This window comes from Protomyctophum bolini (assembly GCF_963924005.1).
Source record: "Protomyctophum bolini genome assembly, chromosome: 1".
Lineage (NCBI taxonomy): Eukaryota > Metazoa > Chordata > Actinopteri > Myctophiformes > Myctophidae > Protomyctophum > Protomyctophum bolini.
This window is the reverse complement of record NC_137862.1, coordinates 54,813,357-54,831,866: the sequence shown is the minus strand read 5'-3', so window position 1 is coordinate 54,831,866 and position 18,510 is coordinate 54,813,357. Positions and strand designations below refer to the sequence as shown.

The 18,510-nt window shown below is 41.2% G+C and overlaps 2 protein-coding genes across 2 annotated transcripts; one reads left to right on the top strand and one right to left on the bottom strand.

The window, feature by feature from the left end:
- Nucleotides 1-204: 204 nt before the first annotated feature.
- On the top strand, nt 205-12,440 carry LOC308320940 (HAUS augmin-like complex subunit 6). Its single transcript, XM_080771688.1, has 16 exons — nt 205-306; nt 1,055-1,150; nt 1,624-1,702; nt 1,938-2,070; nt 2,167-2,311; nt 2,635-2,685; nt 2,762-2,825; nt 3,560-3,727; nt 4,194-4,393; nt 5,809-5,926; nt 7,240-7,342; nt 7,855-7,915; nt 8,451-8,559; nt 9,648-9,746; nt 10,484-10,619; nt 11,491-12,440. The coding sequence occupies exons 2-16, from the start codon at nt 1,059-1,061 to the stop codon at nt 12,258-12,260; spliced, it is 2,328 nt and encodes a 775-aa protein (XP_080627814.1). The 5' UTR covers nt 205-306; nt 1,055-1,058; the 3' UTR covers nt 12,261-12,440.
- A 464-nt stretch (nt 12,441-12,904) lies between these two features.
- On the bottom strand, nt 12,905-17,778 carry LOC308320930 (E3 ubiquitin/ISG15 ligase TRIM25-like; the record flags this gene model as incomplete). Its single annotated transcript, XM_080771676.1, has 3 exons — nt 17,635-17,778; nt 15,764-16,464; nt 12,905-12,946 (listed from the first exon to the last, which is right to left on the bottom strand). Exons 2-3 carry the CDS (start codon nt 16,460-16,462, stop codon nt 12,905-12,907), a joined length of 741 nt encoding a protein of 246 aa, XP_080627802.1. The 5' UTR covers nt 16,463-16,464; nt 17,635-17,778.
- Nucleotides 17,779-18,510: the final 732 nt, after the last annotated feature.

The following is an 18,510-nucleotide window of genomic DNA, read 5'->3' as shown; positions in this document are numbered from 1 at the left end:
AATGATTGTCGTTTTAGTTGAGTCAAGGAGCGATCGCGTATCTATACTAACGGTCAGCAGGCAGTAAGAGTAACTAACATTACATTAGTCAATGTTGTTGTGGTCAGACGGCGGTCGCAATTAATTAATTCACTGATAATCCTATATAACGACATAAAGGTGAAACATGTCGTTGTCGAAGGGAGTTAAGATTAAGAAGACGAACGGCACACATCTGTGGTGGTGTCTTCTGAGTCAGGGCTTTCGGCCAGACGAAGCGGCATCACATCTGAAAAGAACCAACGTGAAACATATCCAACTCGGAATGTGAGTTTATTCATTGTTTATTATCCTACTATTCTAAACCCCTACTACTACTACTAGGCTCCAGACTTCCCAAAACAAACTTGTCAGGCAGCCTGCTACTTAATTGGCCTCACTCCCCGAACCCACCTCACCCCTGCCCACTTTGACAGGCTGGAATGGCTTAGGGTTGACGACAGAGTACAGCAATGGGTCTGGTCCACAAGATTCGATACACCACCAAGATACCCATGTACCTGTCTAAATACTTCCTTAGTGTCAAGGAAGTCCACACCAACAACAAACCATGTGCAACCCAGATTTTGCACAAACAAGGGACTAAATTAATTTCCCTCCTATGCCACCAAAATGTGCAATTCGAAACTGGCCCCTGTAAAATCTGAATCCCCCACCCACCTCACCTCACCCACCTTTTCCTCACTGTATTTTTTTCTTCCCCTTTTTTACCTCCTTTATGATGATTTCCTGTTTTTGGCTATATCGAAGTGTATATTTGTAAGTCTCTAAATGTTCTGATTAATTGAAAATGGAGGACTATTGTAAACAAGTGTAATGCTTTATGTATGGTGTCCACAGTTAACAGTTTTTGTATTGAGTTGTGCTTGAAATGTACTGTAATTCTGCATACTGACTGTTAATAAATACTTCAATCAATCAATCAAACTACTACTAAGACTAATAATACTACAACGATAACTTGTCTTGAATAAGCTGTCTGTTGTTGGTGATGATATATTTATGTTTTATTCAGAGATATGTTTGACAAACCAAACAAGGATGCTTTCTACATAGTCAGCCACTTCTTGCTGGAGAAACTCAACCCCACACGTTTTCTTGATTCCTACAGGTACGTTGACAACTCTTGTTGAGATGAGTGTCTAGTGTAGTAGTGAAATGTCCGATTTGCTTGTATTTAACGACTTAAACTCGCCAACATTGCAGCTGTAAGGCAAGCTTGAATTATCCTCTTTCTATCTGCAAAGTGTTTGTTTCATAAAAAGTTCAGTGTCTCAGTGTTGGAGTTTAGAACCACTCGTTTTCATGAATGCGTTGTGCTGCTGCTTCCTGCATTATGTGCAAATTGGAAACGGGTAGTATGGCCGTTCAGTGACTTCTGACGAGTTTAACATCGTTTAATACAAGCAGACCGGACATTTTTACCGTATTTGGATCAATGGGCTCTCAATGGAGGGTATTGCAACTCTAGATTCATCCCATTATAAAAAAATAAATCTTTTGTTGCAAAATTTTGCTTACCCGGCTTGATCCCAGTCTGTCTTATGGGCCTAAGTTTAAAGGAAATGCCTGCTTTTGTTTTAGACATTGCTGGCCTGTGTTGGTTCACCAAGCAGATGCAATATTTCGGAAAATCACCTGTGCATGGCTGCGGGAGATAATGGTAAGAGGTTTTTAAATCCACCCATTCATTGGGCTCCAGCCCTGCCTATTTATTGGTCATACAACAAACAGATTATTCACACAGGTAACCGGAAGGCTCGCCCCCATTTGTTTTACAGAACGCTCCAAGCTGTACTTGTATACCTTTTAGCCCAAATGTATGAATGTACCTATCCCTAACCCTATCCTGTTGGCATTTCTGTCTAATAAAGTATTCAATCAATCTGTGTTTTCAGGATGAAAACTACAGTGGGGGACCCAAAGTGGTGGCATCTCTTTTTCTATCGCCAGGAGGCCCGAAGTTTGCCAACTTGATGCTTCACTTGGCCAACTATGTTATGCTGCAGGAAATTAAGACATTTACCACAGGTATATTTTATTTTCAATAAACATGCTTCTTAAATGATTACCCTAGATGGGAAGGTGAATGGATGTCTTTCTAAACTTTGTATGTGTCATTGTTAGATGGAAGCTGGGTTCCTGAGACTGCAGCAATGACTGCATCCTCACTGCACATGTCCAGCAACAGATGCAAGCTAACCAGGGCCAGGTTCTTGAAACACTGCGTTGAGCAGGACCATCTACTACAGGAGTACCAGAGACGAGCCCAGTACGTGTGCATCTTGATGCAAAGATTTAGGCATCATTAATCACTAATTAAAGGCCAATCTACACCAATGCAACCAAACCGCTTGGAGACCGCTGCAGCAGTCTGGACTGACAATTTACAAATTACAGTAGACTGGGAGCGGGGGTTGTGTCATGTCAGATTATTGTCACTTACCTGGCCCTTTCATTTGTTTATTGGCCTGAATACCAATCGCGAAACCAATGAGTGATCATTATTATCTATAAATTATTGGTTGGCACAACGATGAACAATTCCTTGTTCATCTGTTATCTAAGACACATTTTAATTTGTCTTTCTTGCAGGATCATTGTGAAATCGAGTAGAGACAACAGAGCCAAATATGAACACCTCAAGTAAGTAACCTCTCAGCCCCAAATCTTTTGAGAACTAGAACATTTTGGCTAATTCGTGTCTCTTCTATTTGTTCAGACGTCACAATGTTGATGCTGCACAGGATGGACTGTCTTTGGAATTGGAACTGAAAACTCAAAAGGTAGCTTCAGAATGAACCTTTTCAAGATATCAAAAATCACACCTGTGTGAAGTGAGGGGCGCTCTTATCATCGTACATCATCAATCATACATCATCTCATTCCGCCCAATCAGAATTTGCGTCCTCACCTTCGTCATCAATTTTGTTACGCAATGTTTGTGTTTACACAAACTCAAAATTGTCCATTTATTGTCAATGACATTGAGGGTGGCTTTTAGTCTAAGAGTCTTCATCAGAGCATTTTAAGAGGTCAGTTTCTTACAAAATACACAAAATGTAATCGTCTCTTTTTTATGATTCAAAGTTGTATTGCTTTCTCAGTTTAGGCACAAAGGAATGACTGAGCATGTACAAACAATTAAGACAACATAGAATGAATACATTTCACTACCAAACCTTTACAGAAAAGATAATGCAGTACAGTACAGTACAGTACAGTACAGTACAGTACAGTACAGTGCAATGCAATGCAATGCAAGACAATACAAAAAAGAGGAACAGACACCTTGCATTGTTAAAGATAATGTAATTTTAAGCTTGATTTTCACTGACTAAAATGGTCTTTAATACATATCATTTTAACTATCGGTTTTGAAAATGCAGTACATTCAACTTCAAAAGCAAAGCCAGGTTTTGTTGAGGCTTTGTTTTAGTAATGGCGCACTGGTTCAATGTTCAAAATATAAATATAAAGGGAAAAAAGACCTCTTTACGCACTGTCTGCTTGTATTCAGGTGCGTGCCCTATGGTTGGCATTCGATGGACTGTTGGCAGCAGTCAAAGAAGAATGGCGGGTGGCAGATACGAGAGGAGATGTTGACCAATACTGCTTGGATGGAAGAGACTTCACCCTCAAACTCTCCCGGGTTTTGTTGGACAGGATCGAGCAGCTCCCGCAACATGTGAGAAAGTGACTCTGTGAACGACGGTTCAATTTAATGTTTGCAAGCACGTTGAGTATGTTGCAGTTGATGTCTGTTTTATTTTTTACGTCACTACTTAATCCTGATTTATACCTCGCCATGCAATAGTGTGGTGTTGCAAACACTACAGGCTCATTTTGCGTTGTGATCATCACAAGCCTGTAGATGGGCTATTTTCAATTATTTATTGACTTGCACCTATAACTCCAGGCTAGTTGAAAGTGGTTAAAGGAGTGAGCAGTGCACACTACAGTCCTTAGGATTTTGTATGAAAGCACAGGTAACGTTTGCAAAGGGGGGGGGGCGGGTCAAGAACAGGGGTAGTTCATTATTCTGGTTGTGGCATCGATTATGTGGGTCCAGAAACCGGGATCCTAACCACTGCTACCGCAATGTACATTGTTGTTTTCCTTCTTTCTCAAGCCTTGTCATGTTTCTTTTCCAGTTGAGTACAGGGAATGTGTACGAAGGAGGGCAGCTGAACCTCCTGTGTGTGCTCGAGTTGATGAACCACGCTCTGCAGCTGCTGAGAGAGGAATGGAATCGAACTGGCACCTCCCTCCCTCCGATAAATAAAACTCTGCAACGCCTGGAGGAGAAAAGGCTGCAGATGGCTAGTGTGTTGGATGATCTGCTGCGCATGAGGTAGGTAGACTAAAGACCATGTATTTCACAAAATACTGACTCAAAATGTAACTTTAATTTAACCAGCAAGTTATATTGGTCACCCGCAGGGCTTAAAGTTCCCAGTCCTGGGGACGGATTTCAGTCCCGAGGATTTAATAGGGGTCATACTAATGAGATCAGTGCAGATTTGCAAAAAATCTTTTTCAGTCTTGGGATTTGTTTTAGCTTTAAGCCCTGCACCCGTGTGAAGTGAGTGGTGCAACTTCCCGGGGGGGACCCCCACGTCCGAAATGGTTGAGAAATGACAGAGTTACCGTGTGGGGGTCCCTCTACTGTACCCTGTACTGTCACTGTACTACTGGCACACCCAAAATCACTGTGTGTGTGTGTGTGTGTGTGTGTGTGTGTGTGTGTGTGTGTGTGTGTGTGTGTGTGTGTGTGTGTGTGGTTGCGCACAGGTGGTGAAAAACAACCATGCTCTTTTCGTGCTCAGACGCACCCACCCAGCCAGTCACCCACACACACAGGTTGCACCTCTCAAAAAAGCAAGAGATTCCATGTGTTATTAGTTTTTCATTACCATCCCTAGAACCAACCAGTCTGAACACCAACCAGCAGGGGTCAGCAGTGGACAGATTAAGCATGAGGAAAGGTGTTTGTGCGATCAGAAATACATGGAATTAGAAATATTGGAAGGGAAGCAGAGAGACATTCAAGGCATTAAGGTCATGGTGCACAGACTTTACAATTTAGGCATTTAGCATACGCTCTTAATCCAGAACGACTTACATTAAGCAAGAACAAAAAGCATGGCAATACATCGCATATATAAAAAGTATGTATCATGAAACATGAGTAACAGTGGAATATCTAATGAAACTATACATATAAACTATATTTACTATGCTATATAATACATATGTACTATGAAGTGCTATGACTACATACAATGCCATTCTCGTGCTGTCTACATAACATGCTGTATCAAATGCTATCTTAGTCTACAAAAAGTGCTATCTTTAAACTTAACTTAAACTTTAAACGTATATACCTTAGCACTGTACCTCCATGCTGACTCTCGGAACGAAGGATATTCTGGTATTGTGGTAAAGTCATGAGGGAATCCTGAATTTAGTCATCCCCTGAGATTCATTGTTGCCTAGTAGTTGGGCATCCTTTGTGGGCCTGGAGTTAATATGCTCTCTTACTGAACAATGTGTGCCACTACCGACTACATTTCAGCATTTTGGCCATGGATTTGTTTGCAGGCAAAGCTGTTTGAAGGCACTTGAACAGATCTTTCCGATTGATGCTTCCTTTAAATATTATCCGTTTCTGAGGGTTTGGATTTTCATAAAATACTTTGGTTTGGTGGATGTTTTACCTCTGCCAGAAAATAAGTTGTCTTAATTTCTGCCATGCTCTATTTCCAGGCATACGATCACCAAGATAGAGGTGCCTAAGATGAGGAATGATATCAAGAAGCTGGACTTGAAATGGGACAGAACGTGGGGAACCTTTCTGGGTTCCTGTCCACTGAATGAGGAACCTGTGAGTGGCCTTGTTGAGCTCATGCATTCATAGGTTCAGTGTTGATTTTGACAGCAATGTTTTCATTTTAGTTTTAGTCATGGTCTTTTGAATGGTTTTCATCTCGTTTTAGTCAGCTGGAATGTTTTAGTCTAGTTTTAGTCGACTAAACTCAACACTCAATATCATATGATATTAAAATGTATATTGTGGCCTTGTAGATGTGCTATTCTCAGAATGCAACCAAGTGTAAAATGACTTGTGTCTTTTACATATACTGGATCTCTTGTCCACTAGTCCCTTGCAAACATTTTTGTCTAGTTTTTATTTGTTGATGAAATTGTCAATATATTTAGTCTTACTTTTATTCATCACAGCTCAGTTTCCATTTAGTTTTCGTCAGTGAAAAAAGGTAGTCGACGATCATTTTTCGTCATGGTATTTAGTCGACGAAATCAACAATGCATAGGTTATTACATAGGTTAAAAATACAGCTTACTATACCAGTGGTTCTCAAACTCTTTTAATTTCAAGGACGTCTATAATTCGAGTTACAGACATGTAAGGACATGTAAGGGTGCATTACTGCTTGTTTTTTTTAAATGTCATTGCCTTGCTTTTCTTTTATTCTCCATTGTTCTGTAAAGCACTTTGAGCTGCATTTCATGTCATGAAAGGTGCTATACAAATAAAGTTTTATTATTATTATTATTATTAATTTGGAACCCCCTCAAGAAACCATCCATGGTGCCATTTAACCCATTCTGGGAGGGAACCCCTTTTGGTGTTTTTAAGCATTATGTTATACTTTAGCTATTGAAAAATAGCAGATCTACAAGCTCATAGCTCATAACTTGTAGGTCTGCTATTTTTGAAAAATCGTGAAAATATGGCGCAAATTTGGAGAGAACATTTTTAACTCAAATCTTTGCTTCTGGGGAGGCCCCTGGAATAACATATTTTCATATGGGGGTCGGCGGCCAATTACAGATATTTTTGGAGGTCCTTGAAACTGTTTGAGAACGACTGGCATAGAAACATGGGGTTTTTCAGAAAACTGTCAGGATTTAGAAGGCATTTGTAGAATCGTCCTAAGGTCTAAATGGGTTAAGAACCACTGTGGGTTGATGATGATTTTTATTTTCTCACAATAACAAGACAGATAGATTTGTCACATTAATGTCTCCGCCAGGCCTAAGGTGTGGCCGACACGATGTTTTGCCCCCTGGCCGTCACCTGACCTGGTGGATACCTGTGCGAGAATTACTTTGTTTAGTTCTAAGTTTATCTCATTAAGTCAGATATGCATTATTAATTAAAATACCTCCCGACAGGCTCTCGCGTTCCTCTCACCCATGGCTCCATTGTCTTTTGACGTGGAAAACGATGCCTCTTACAGGGCCAACATCTTCTCCCAATACCCTGCTATGCTTCTTGGTGAGTAGAACATAGAAATGTGTACTTTGCTTTTAATAGACCCTTTTCACAGCAGCCATTTGACAGGTAGCTTAAACTAATGCCATTAATTATAGTCCTGTGCATTTGTGTGCTTATCCTGTGCAGATAACATAATGCTGCCCCCCCCCCCCCCCCAAATGCGTAACGACACCAAAGCTCCACTGCAGTCATTGGGCGTCAGCATCAACGCAGGGAATGTTCCCTTTTTTAATCAATGAAGGAATCAACTGCCGACGTTGTGTCGCATTCGCCCAGGTTAATCTGTTTGACGCCCTCCGAACGCAACGCAACACAATTGGTGGAGCTTTGGCGTAAATTAAACAAACCCGCAATTAATGTTGGTGTATGTACTGTATCTCTCCCGATGTCTGCTGTGAAAAGAGTCAAAACTAGTAATATGCTGTAACAGATTTTCTCCAAATGTACATGGGGAAAAACAAAGCCAGACGAGACGAGGTAAACGCTGGTGTACAGTAAACCTATTCCTTTAGAATTTTCAGATGCAGAGACCAAATCCCAGAGAAGTACCACTGTGGATTCTGACCTTGAAAGGTAATGGCTGTATCATTTTTGTATCTGCTTTTCGTCAGTTTGCTTTTCGTCCTATTCGTCAGTTTGTTAGTACATGCAAGATGTCAAGCATTTATTGGGTTTGATTGTCTTGCTTTGGGAGACAGATTCCCGGGCAGGTCTGAGTAGTGTTCTGTCCGGCACTAGTCCTCCCTATAGAATCCCTGCTCTCTGATGACCATGGCGAGTTGAGAGAAATCGCCACGGACAGATACGGAGCTGACACTTGCATTTCTGTGCAAAAGTTTTATTTTAATGTTGTGTGTTCTTTTTTCTTTTTTATATATATATATATATATTTTGAAGTTTCATAAAGTAAATAAAATGTTTTATGTTTGTGTTTCACTGTTTTGTAAAAGGAGCATGTATAGTGGATCTTCAGAAGACCAACATGCTGCAATGGAAATGTTTTCCTTAACTAAACTAAAGGTTTTTGTCCGACATGGCCAAAATGGGAGCACCAGGTTGACGGTGGAATAAAATGACCAGTCACCATTTCTCCTGTTTGTGTGAACAGTATCCGCTCGCCACCCGTGGAGAGGGCTGAAACTGTTGCGACGACCGACATGCTACTCCAGGGGAATACGTCCCTCTGCGATTTCCTTGAACCTGCACCATCTCTGCCGGTGAAGACGCCACCACTACCACAACAAGAAAAGGCTAGTATTGTGCATCATTTGACCAACCAGACTGGCGGGCACCGGCCTAACCGGCCGGGGAACCACACACGTCGAGAACGATTCAATTTGGGAATACATTCCCCACCTGTTTATGCTAAGCCATGTACTTTTTGTCAGAGTACTTGTTATACCCAGTGCAGTACCCACTACTCTCTAACGTGACTGATCTGGGCAGTGGCATTAACATGATGGCAAACGTTGCCAATCTGTAACGCTACTAGACGCTACTAAATCATTATTTGACCCAGTCTTGCTATTTAAAAAAAAAAGAGGAGTTAAAGTGTTCGTGTTCGTTAAACCAACTTGCCAACCACTGCCTTCTGCTTGTGTGTGGTGCATATACACAAACATGAAATGCCAAATTGGCTGGGTTTCCCGAACGCATTTAGTGTAAGACTTGTAGTGCCGCAAATGCTCAGATGCCCTCTAGGCCGCACACAGAAGCCTGTGAACATAGTCATTCCGTGCATAGATGACCCCAAATCACACATTGGAAAGCATGAGTGTCTATTTCAAACAAAGTGCTTTTTGACTGGGGGGTCATATTTTGACAGCAACAAACAAACATAATTTGACCCCCCAGTATTATGTATTAGGATGTTGATATTCCTTCATCAGCCAACACTCCCCACTGACAGGTAGTACCCCCCCCCCCCCCCCCCCCCAAGATAGAGATATATATATATATAATATTTTTTTCAAATCCGGCTGAAAATAGTTCCATCATTTGTTCGATGGGAATCGCAAACAAAAAGCAGAGCGAGCCCAGATTGTCCATACCTCCTCGTTCACTTTGCATTGGAGTCAGTTTCCCAGGTCGATTTCCGGTTATGTCATCATAACGCGTCGGCCTCGTCACGATGTCCGCGACAAAGCCGGTATTTCATAGAATGTAACAAAAAACGACTAATTCAACTAAAATAGCAGGTTTAGCGTGTTGCGCGGGGAGAGACAATGGAATAAAACGCGGGTTTAGCGTGTTATGCAGTGAAGCTGCTCTTTATAATCTATATTTGACTCTACTTCTACTCTAGGTCAGCGTGAGGAAGACGGCACTGCCTCGTCCAAAGTTGTCTGCCATGGAGAAAAAAGTTCACATATTGGACAGAGAATGTGACAACCTCGCAGATCAGGTATGTGGACTGGAATCATTAAATGGAGCATTCAGCCCCTGGGGATTAAATACTTTCTGTGAATTAACTCACTCACTCGCAGAAATGTATTTGAATTAATAAATATTTGTTATCAAATCAGTTTAGTGATATCGACAACCTGTCTTAAAGAAGACCAATTCATAACGTAACAGAGCTATTGCAATATTGCAGTACTGTGGTATTGACAAGCCAAAGTGCTTTACATCAAGAGAAAACAACAAAAGAACAATCCATGCACTAGCAGGCATACAGATACAAAACATACATAATAATACAAAAATGATGATTAAAAAAAGGCTTGAACATGGGTGGCTTTTCAGGAGAGATTTAAATGTGGATACTGGTGTAATGTATTGAATGCTTTTATTTTAGACAAAACGGCACATAATAGGATTTTGGCTTAAAACAATTGTTAAACACATTTATAATGTAATATAAGTACTATTTCTTTTGCCGCTGTTGGATCATTTCAACTTGGCACATAAAGTCAGTCTTTCATAAACATTCTGTGACATTACAATATCAATGCATCCCTAGCTTATATGTTTTGCAAAACAAAAACGCTGTTGTCTGTGTGTCACCCGAAATCTCCACAGGGGAATCCTTCACTGCGACAGCCCCGCATGCGGCATAATTATGAAACCTGAACCCTATTAAACTAAATCTGAGATGATGCAAGTTTGCTTTAAATGGATTGTGTGTGCCCGTGTTTGCAGTTTGCAGATGCTGTAACTACAAGCAGCCATACAGATGGAAGGAGCAAGGGCTTAGATCTTGAAGATCTTCTCGTCACTATGGGTGGAGACCCCTTCTCCACCAGGAAGCAGTTACCACGGACCCCTGAGAGCTTGAGTTAGTAATTGTTATAGAAGTCCTGATGTAGTGGAAGTGTTTCAAATCAATACTCAAGCTTTTCTTAATTTATTCACCAATTGGTTATGTTGGCGGTCTGTTAAAAATGGCACAAGGAGTGGGCTATGCAACAGTTACACTTTCTTTTATGACTGGGCATATTCTCATTTTATCTAGATTCCTATGTGATCTAGAAATAAATTTAATCGCCTTCACACGTGGCGGTTTTACTACTGTACCGCTGAGGACTCGAGGAATGTGAAGTTGGATCGGCTGAGAGGTTGAGGTTCTCCAGAACCAGCCTGGCCTGCTCCGAACCACTCATCCAATTCACTTCACACTTGTTTCGTCTATTGCTGTGTTAAGTCAATCGGATGATCGGTTCTCCAGACCCGGCCTAAACTTGCCTGGGTGCCTAAACGGGCAGTGCAACTAGTTGAGTAAATGACAGATTTCTAGTGGGTACTTGGAACAACAACACCGTTATAGGTAGAGGCGCACTCTACTCAATTGGTGCAGATTCTTAAAGATCAATGGAAAAAAGGGAATATCTGCACTCTTGAGTATAGGTTTCTTATGGGTTTCTTTATTAACCCAATCCCCGCCGAAAAACGTAACCTACATTCATTGATGGCCTATTATACGTCTTCTCTGTGAGACGTACTCTAGTTGGAAACGCTGAGGAAGGCCTGCGTGCCGAAACACATTCGTTTCTCTAGGTAGACTGCTGCTGTGTACTCGTCTCATTAATAAAGAAACTCATAAGAAATTATACTCAAGAGTATATATTCCCTTTTTTCTAAGACCATGAAAGCCAAATCTTCCTGCTTGTTAGTGGGGTAAATAACCTTTCTTTTGTTTCTTTTCTCAGTTTTGGACGTAAAGAGCTCATGGCGAAAGGCAGTTAAAGAAAAAGGTCTAGAGTTGTCAACTTTGGAAGGGGACTCTTCTTTGAGAGGAATATACTTCTCTGCCCTTGCTGAGACGGATGAGGCCTTTGGGACACCCGAGGCGCCTTCTTCACAAGGCGTTTACTGCGATCCCGCCTCAGCAACCACGTTGCACCAGCAGGGGGACGCCTCTCACACGTCCGGGGACTCGTCCAACATGGAGGCTGCTCTCTGCAGTCCAATCGGGACCGGTGTCGGCGAGGCTTCACACTTCAGCCTCCAGCACGAGACTCTTCCTGACGTGGACAGTGACAGCATGCTGAGCCTGGGCGGCGATGACGCTTCGAACACTTCCGACGACACGGAGGACGAGCTCCTCCTCCTCGGCATTCCCTCCCTGGCGATGGAAGCCAGGCGTACGCCGCTGGCTGCGCGTCGGCACGTGGACCGGATCCAGCAGGCGTGCAGCGACCTGTCCTTTATGGACGGCGGGAAGCAGACGGCGACGCCAGACTGCCTTTTGTCTCGACACTTGTCACATCACCTCTCGCACATCATGGAGAGTCCAGCGGCCACGGGTCAAGTCTTTTCACTGGATCTCGACTCGCTGGAGAGTCGCTCGCCGCCAAGCAAGCAAGAATTCAGCCTCCCTAACCTTGTCACGTTCTCTCCAGAGAGCGTCTCACCCTCAAGTAAGAATGAGTACAGCCTCCCTAAACTGGTCACGTTCTCTCCCATAGACGACATATAGTGGCTGCTACAATTTCCAATCCAACCTTTTTTATCAGAGGTGCAAGCTTTGACACCTTTTGCTACTTTGCAACTTGCCATTTTAGCTCAAAATAATTAAAATTCTGTTGGATCTGTCTCTTTAACACAAACCGGGATTCCTTCAAAATAGAAGTTCGGGGTGCCTGGAAGATATTGCCGCTTTTACAAAAAGCCTCCCCCCCCCCCCCCCCTTCCATTCCGGGAAAAAGACATATTTTTGCTTGCTTACCTTTCTCTCGTTTCGATATTATCGCTCGATCATCCCTCGCGTTCATATTTTGAACGAGAGGCAGGTGAGAAGTCAGAAATGAAGAGCTTAGTATATCCATGTGATGTAAACCACAGAGAGCGCCCTAGATTAGGAGATAGGAGGCATTCTTTCTGCAGCGGTAAACTAGGAAGTGACCGGGACCGCAGATGAACGAAGGGCGAAGAGTATGGTGGCCTTAGAGGCCAACCCCCCAAAAAAGAGAAAAAAATCTGAATATTCTTCTCATTTGATATCATTGAAAATGTGCTAGGACGTGTACACTACACACGTGTACACACGTCCTAGCAACCCGTCAGTTGGATTGCTTATGATGTGCCCACGCGTCGTACGGTCTGAACCAGTTAAGAAAGGCACTAAGAGAAATAAGCGATGGCTGTGCCAACAATGCTCCAACTCTGATAAACGGGGTACAAAGAGAAATTTGGTGATATTTGGAATTAAAAGTGAATGAAGACGAGCCACTTTGCTTGTAATGAGGGGTAAAAAAAATAATTATTTCCATCACAGGCAGCCAGTTCCCTGTTTTTTTTAGCCTTTATATTTAACTCATTGCTCCCACACCTTGGCACAGGCTTGATGATGTCAGTGACAAGTAGCTGACAATGCTTGTATGTAGCAGTGTTGATTTCGTCGACTAAAAAATGTTCGTCGACTACCTTTTTTCACAATTTCGTCAACAAATAAAAACTAGACTAAAATGTTAGGAAGGGACTAGTGGACAAGAGATCTAGTTATAAGTCATATTACACTAGTTTGCATGCTGAAATTACAATTTCAGTACGCAAGCTCACAACATGTGTAGTGTCATTTCGACGGCATCAAGGCCCATCAACATACATCTTAGTTGACTTGATCAACTGTAGATTTAGTCGACTAAAATCTAAAGACTAAAACTAGACCAAAGGATGACTAAAACTAAGTGAAAACTATTCAAGACACTGACTAAAACTAAGATCTAAATCTGCCAAAAACAACACTGTAGTAACGTACCATTAGTACACCGCAGAAGGTTCGACTCGAGAATGGAAATGCTTAGGGTATACATAATTGTATTGTGCCTAATTGTATTTTTAAATATACATGCAAAATAAATATTGTATAACTAAACTAACCGATGTATTAACTATTATAAACTACTGTAGATGTGCTTGTATGTCATTTCTATTTGAGAAACGGGATACATTTTATTTAACTACAGTCAACCTGGTGTGCTCATTTTGGACATTTACTCTAGGTTACTGTACTGTGCATAACTAATTTGTACATCTGTAAAAAGTAGATGCGTTTAAGCTGTTTCTAATTTTCAATAAAAGTTGTCAAACCTTGCCTAATGTCTTTGTATTACAGTATATAGTTAAATTGACTTGCTATTCAAAATGGACATTTTTAGGGGGTTGGGATTCTACCGTTCATTTCAAACGCTTTGGGACTGAGGTCGATTATAAAAATGAAATCCTGACCCAAGTTCTGAAAAACTTAAAATATTTATTCAAAAATTACAAAAAACATGTGCTGCTTTATACTGTACATAGCAACTACCCCAAAAAGGGTTCCTGTCCTAAATAGGTTAATTTCTTTTTTTTTCTTTTTATGATCAGTACTTTATTTTAGATTTTTTTCTAAATACCGGTAGCTTAATTTGTCAATTTGTCATTAATCTGGAGATTGCTATCCTGGGAAGTGTAAAAAATATTTATATATACTACAGAGGCATCTGATTTTATTTTTTAATCATGGTTGTTCTTGTTGTGGTAACGACCCAACACACTCAAACAAAAGAGGCTGATGACCCCCCTTGGGCCCCCTCAACTCTCACTATCACTATAACAAAGTACAGGTGAAAATATAGTACAGGTGAAAATCTCTCTCTCTTTGAGAGAGAGTCGGCTCAGGAAGCCGTGGATATACATGCGAAGCCGTGGATATACACGGCTTACACGGCTTGGGATATGCGTGGATGTACGCAATCTTCAACCGATTGTTATAATTGGTATAAGTGAAGTTTATATTTTCATTGGGTGTACAAGTCATGTTTTTAATATGCCATTATCAAATGATATAGAGAGATGGTAGGGTAGTGCCCAAGCCCTGTTAGCCATGCAGCCTATATGATCTAGGCCTAGACTCTCTGTAACTGCCGGTGTCAGTTGGTTCATTTAACTTCAGTAATGTCTTTACTTTGAAGTTTGTTATTTTTCTTTGTTTATTTGTGTTGTCTTATTTTGACACTTCCTGTAGACCCTAGGTACTTTTATTGTGAAACTTCCTGTTGGTGTATATATATATATCTGAAGCATGCTGGCTTCACTCACCTCAGAGACACTCAGTCAGAGTGAGACACAGCATGTGGAAGCAGCAGAGCCACATGTGCCTGCCTTTGCTGTGTCCTGTGCCAAGTATTATCCCAAGATTGTTATGAAGTTCAAGGTGGCATTCGATTCAACCCTTAGCCCCTCAGTTAGCGGAGTGAGTTTTTCACGGTGTTCAACAACCTTCAACTGTACCTGAAGAATAAACAACACCCGTTGAGACCATTCAAGTTCTATTTCATTCATAAACCGAGGGCGCTAACACTCTCAATTAGGGATTTTCCCAGAGGTTAATTTCACTGATGTGTACAACCTTTATTCAAATAGTTTCATTTGAATTGGAGTGTGAAGCTTGAGGTAGTTCATAATCACTTCAATGTGATGCCTGGGTGAGATGGAAATTATGCCAGTCAGCATGGGCCACCGTTTAATGCTGTGGCCAAAATAATTATACACATTTTCTATGGTATCATAAAACAGTTTGAGCTCTGTGTTACGGTCCTATGTAGACAGACAGACAGGCAGGCAGGCAGGCAGGCAGGCAGGCAAAGAGCTACTCATGTTATGTTATTATGTTATTATAACAGCTACTCATGTTATGTGCAATAATTTGTGCAGTTATGGAAACAGCTCTTTGTGTTTATGCAAGAAAATGTAACACATTTATTTATTTACATATTGTGTGCATGCACATTGTACTTTGATACATTTTGCGAAAATGAAGCAATTGAAAGAGAGAAGTTATCAAGTATCATTAATGTCGTAATTTTATCTACTGGCCCCTGGCCCCTTGCCATTTTTGTAATGTGGCCCACAGGTAAATCTATTTGAGTATCCCTGGCCTAACCTGACTTTGCCAGCTGGGGGCGGTATTGAAACAGAAGACACCAGAGCGGAGCAGACCTGAACGGTGTCCGCTTTTTCATTCCCTGCCATTATATTGTTCTTCTCTACTGTGACTCTGAACTGCTGAATCTTTTCCTGTCGCTCCCGGATCATCTTCTCTAGCTCAGCCCTTTTCTTGTCCAGCTGTGGACGCTTCTGTTCATACTCTACCTCTATCAGGACCGTGTCGTGATCTTTATGATCTGTCATCGAACATGTAACGCAAATGCACTCTTCGTCTTCTCTACAGAAGATCTCCAGCATCCTGCCGTGTTCTTTACACAGCCTGTCCTCCAGTTTTACAGGGTCGACTAACTTGTGCGTCTTCAATGATGCAACTTTATGATGAGGCTCCAGATGCGTCTCACAATAAGACGCCACACATGACAGGCAGCTCTTCACGGCATTAATCTTGGTGTCAGAGCAGGCATCACAGGGCACCTCCTCTGGGATGGGAATGGGAGCATCTAGTTTAGACTTCTTGAAATGAGCAGCCACCTCAGAGATCAGCGTGTTGACACAGAGATCTGGTCTCGGGTCAAAAGCTTTTTTACACATGGGACAGTGGCAGACATCAGTGCTGTCCCAGTACTTTGTGATGCAGGCTTTGCAGAAGCTGTGTCCACACGGAGTAGTTACAGGCTGACTGAAGAGATCCAGACAGATGGAGCAGAGAAAACTGTCCTCTGATATCGCACTGGTGCTGGGAGAGGCCATAGCTGTAGGAGGAGAGAAGAGGAGATGTTTTATTAACCCAAAGATATCATAGCAAAAAACATACATTTTGTAATAGTGACTGTAAAGCACTCACTATTGTAAATGTAGAACACAAGATGTGCTGAACTCACGATTAAAATGTTATTATTATTTTCATAATATAAGAAGGAGGAAGAAGAAGAGGAGGAGAGGAGATATTTTATTAAACCAAAGATGTCTTAAGTCAGACCTCCCCTCATAACTAAAAGTTTTAAGATTGACTGTAAAGCACTCCAAACACAAGCTACATGGCTGGCTTGGCTGCCATATAGGCATACAGTATATGATTATAGTTGGAAAAGTGATTGTTGTTGTTTTCTTAAATTATTTTATAAGAATTATAGACAAGGAAAGCACTTCCCAGTTTACTTTTGAATTCCCACACAGACATTTGTGTTTACTGACTTTCCATTCATTGATTAGGACAGTAACACATTACACTATCAATATGTAAGTGTCATAATTATAGTACTCGGGCTTCGAATCCACTCTCCTGGCCAAGACAAAAGTGTGTGTGCGCGTGCGTGCGTGTGTGACTGTGTGTGTGTGTGTGTGTGTGTGTGTGTGCGTGTGCGTGTGTGTGTGTCAGGCTAATACAGTCATAATGGGATATATATTGTCTTGTCATTGTGTGCCCACAGCTGGTCATTTTACAACCAATGACACATACAGGCAGTGACAGGGTTAATGATTTAAAATTCACATAAAACTTAATCTCTCCGACCTCTGAGTCTGAGCTAATTACTTAGGTACTAGTTACTTATAAGCACTGCAAATCTTTTAGTAGCACACAAGCCAAAGAGGACTAAATGATGCATCTTTTAAAAAAAGTATTTCTACAAGTTTAATATTAACGGGACTATACAAAGCATCATATTTGAAAAGGAAGTTAACTAAATGAGGAACAACTGTGGGTAACTTGAACCCCAAACGTCCGTGTCACCGTGTGCATGGCAATTAAAGTAAAAGTGTCCTTTAACTACAAAACAGTAATAATAGTTCGGGTACTTAATAGACAGTGGAAGAGTCTGGTGTGGAGTCTTCATGTGGACTCAGGCTAAGCAATTTCATCATCCACTCCCTATTACTATAAGATCTGAATACAAACAAGAATCATAGCATTCTGAACTAACCTGTTTGAATGTAGAATTTCCCTTTCTGTGAATGCAGACTTTTTTCTCCCCGTTTTTGTGCACCTTTAAAAAGATAGAACTAGAAGCGTGCAACGATCTTCCTCTGATGTGAAAACCTTTCAGAACAGTTACAGTTGAGGCTTCAGTAGGCAAAGGTTTTGTTTCTGCAGAATTACTGACTGTACTGTATAAGTTCCGTTTCCGTGAAATGGCACAGCTGTCTGTACACTTGTTTATTTTCCAAAGCTGTTCTGTTTGTTGAGTCTCAACACTTTCCAAACAGAGACTGAAAAGCGAGATATCATATTGTATGAGCTGGAAAAAATGTATTGCTCTGAGTTCATAGTTTAAGTACTGCACTGAAAGGCTCTGTTTTATCTATGTTGTAGGAGAACTTCGCCGTTTTTGCATGTTTTGCATGTGTTTGAATAATGTTTGCTGTATTAACACAGATGTGCACACACATGCAGTAAATTGATCAAATCTGTGACTACTAAACTATTAAAGTAGCTTCTCATTCCACATTAAGACAAATTGTGATGTTTTTGGGTGTGTGTGTGTGTGTGTGTGTGTGTGTGTGTGTGTGTGTACAATGTTTGCACTTTACTTTTATTTTATTCTTTTATAAATGTAATGCTTGGAGAGGGCCACTTTATATAACGATCGATCGTTGTCACCTCATCTATATCTAGCCAGAAAGATGGCTTGGAGTAGTACAGGACAGGACAACAGAACAGGAATGTATAAACACATCACTGTAAAAATAACCTATTAGTGTTAATGGCCCATCTAACATTACCATTGTCATTCATGCGGACATTAGTGTTCAAACACCAGTAATTACCCAAATAATTAGTATTACTTTGAAATTGCATG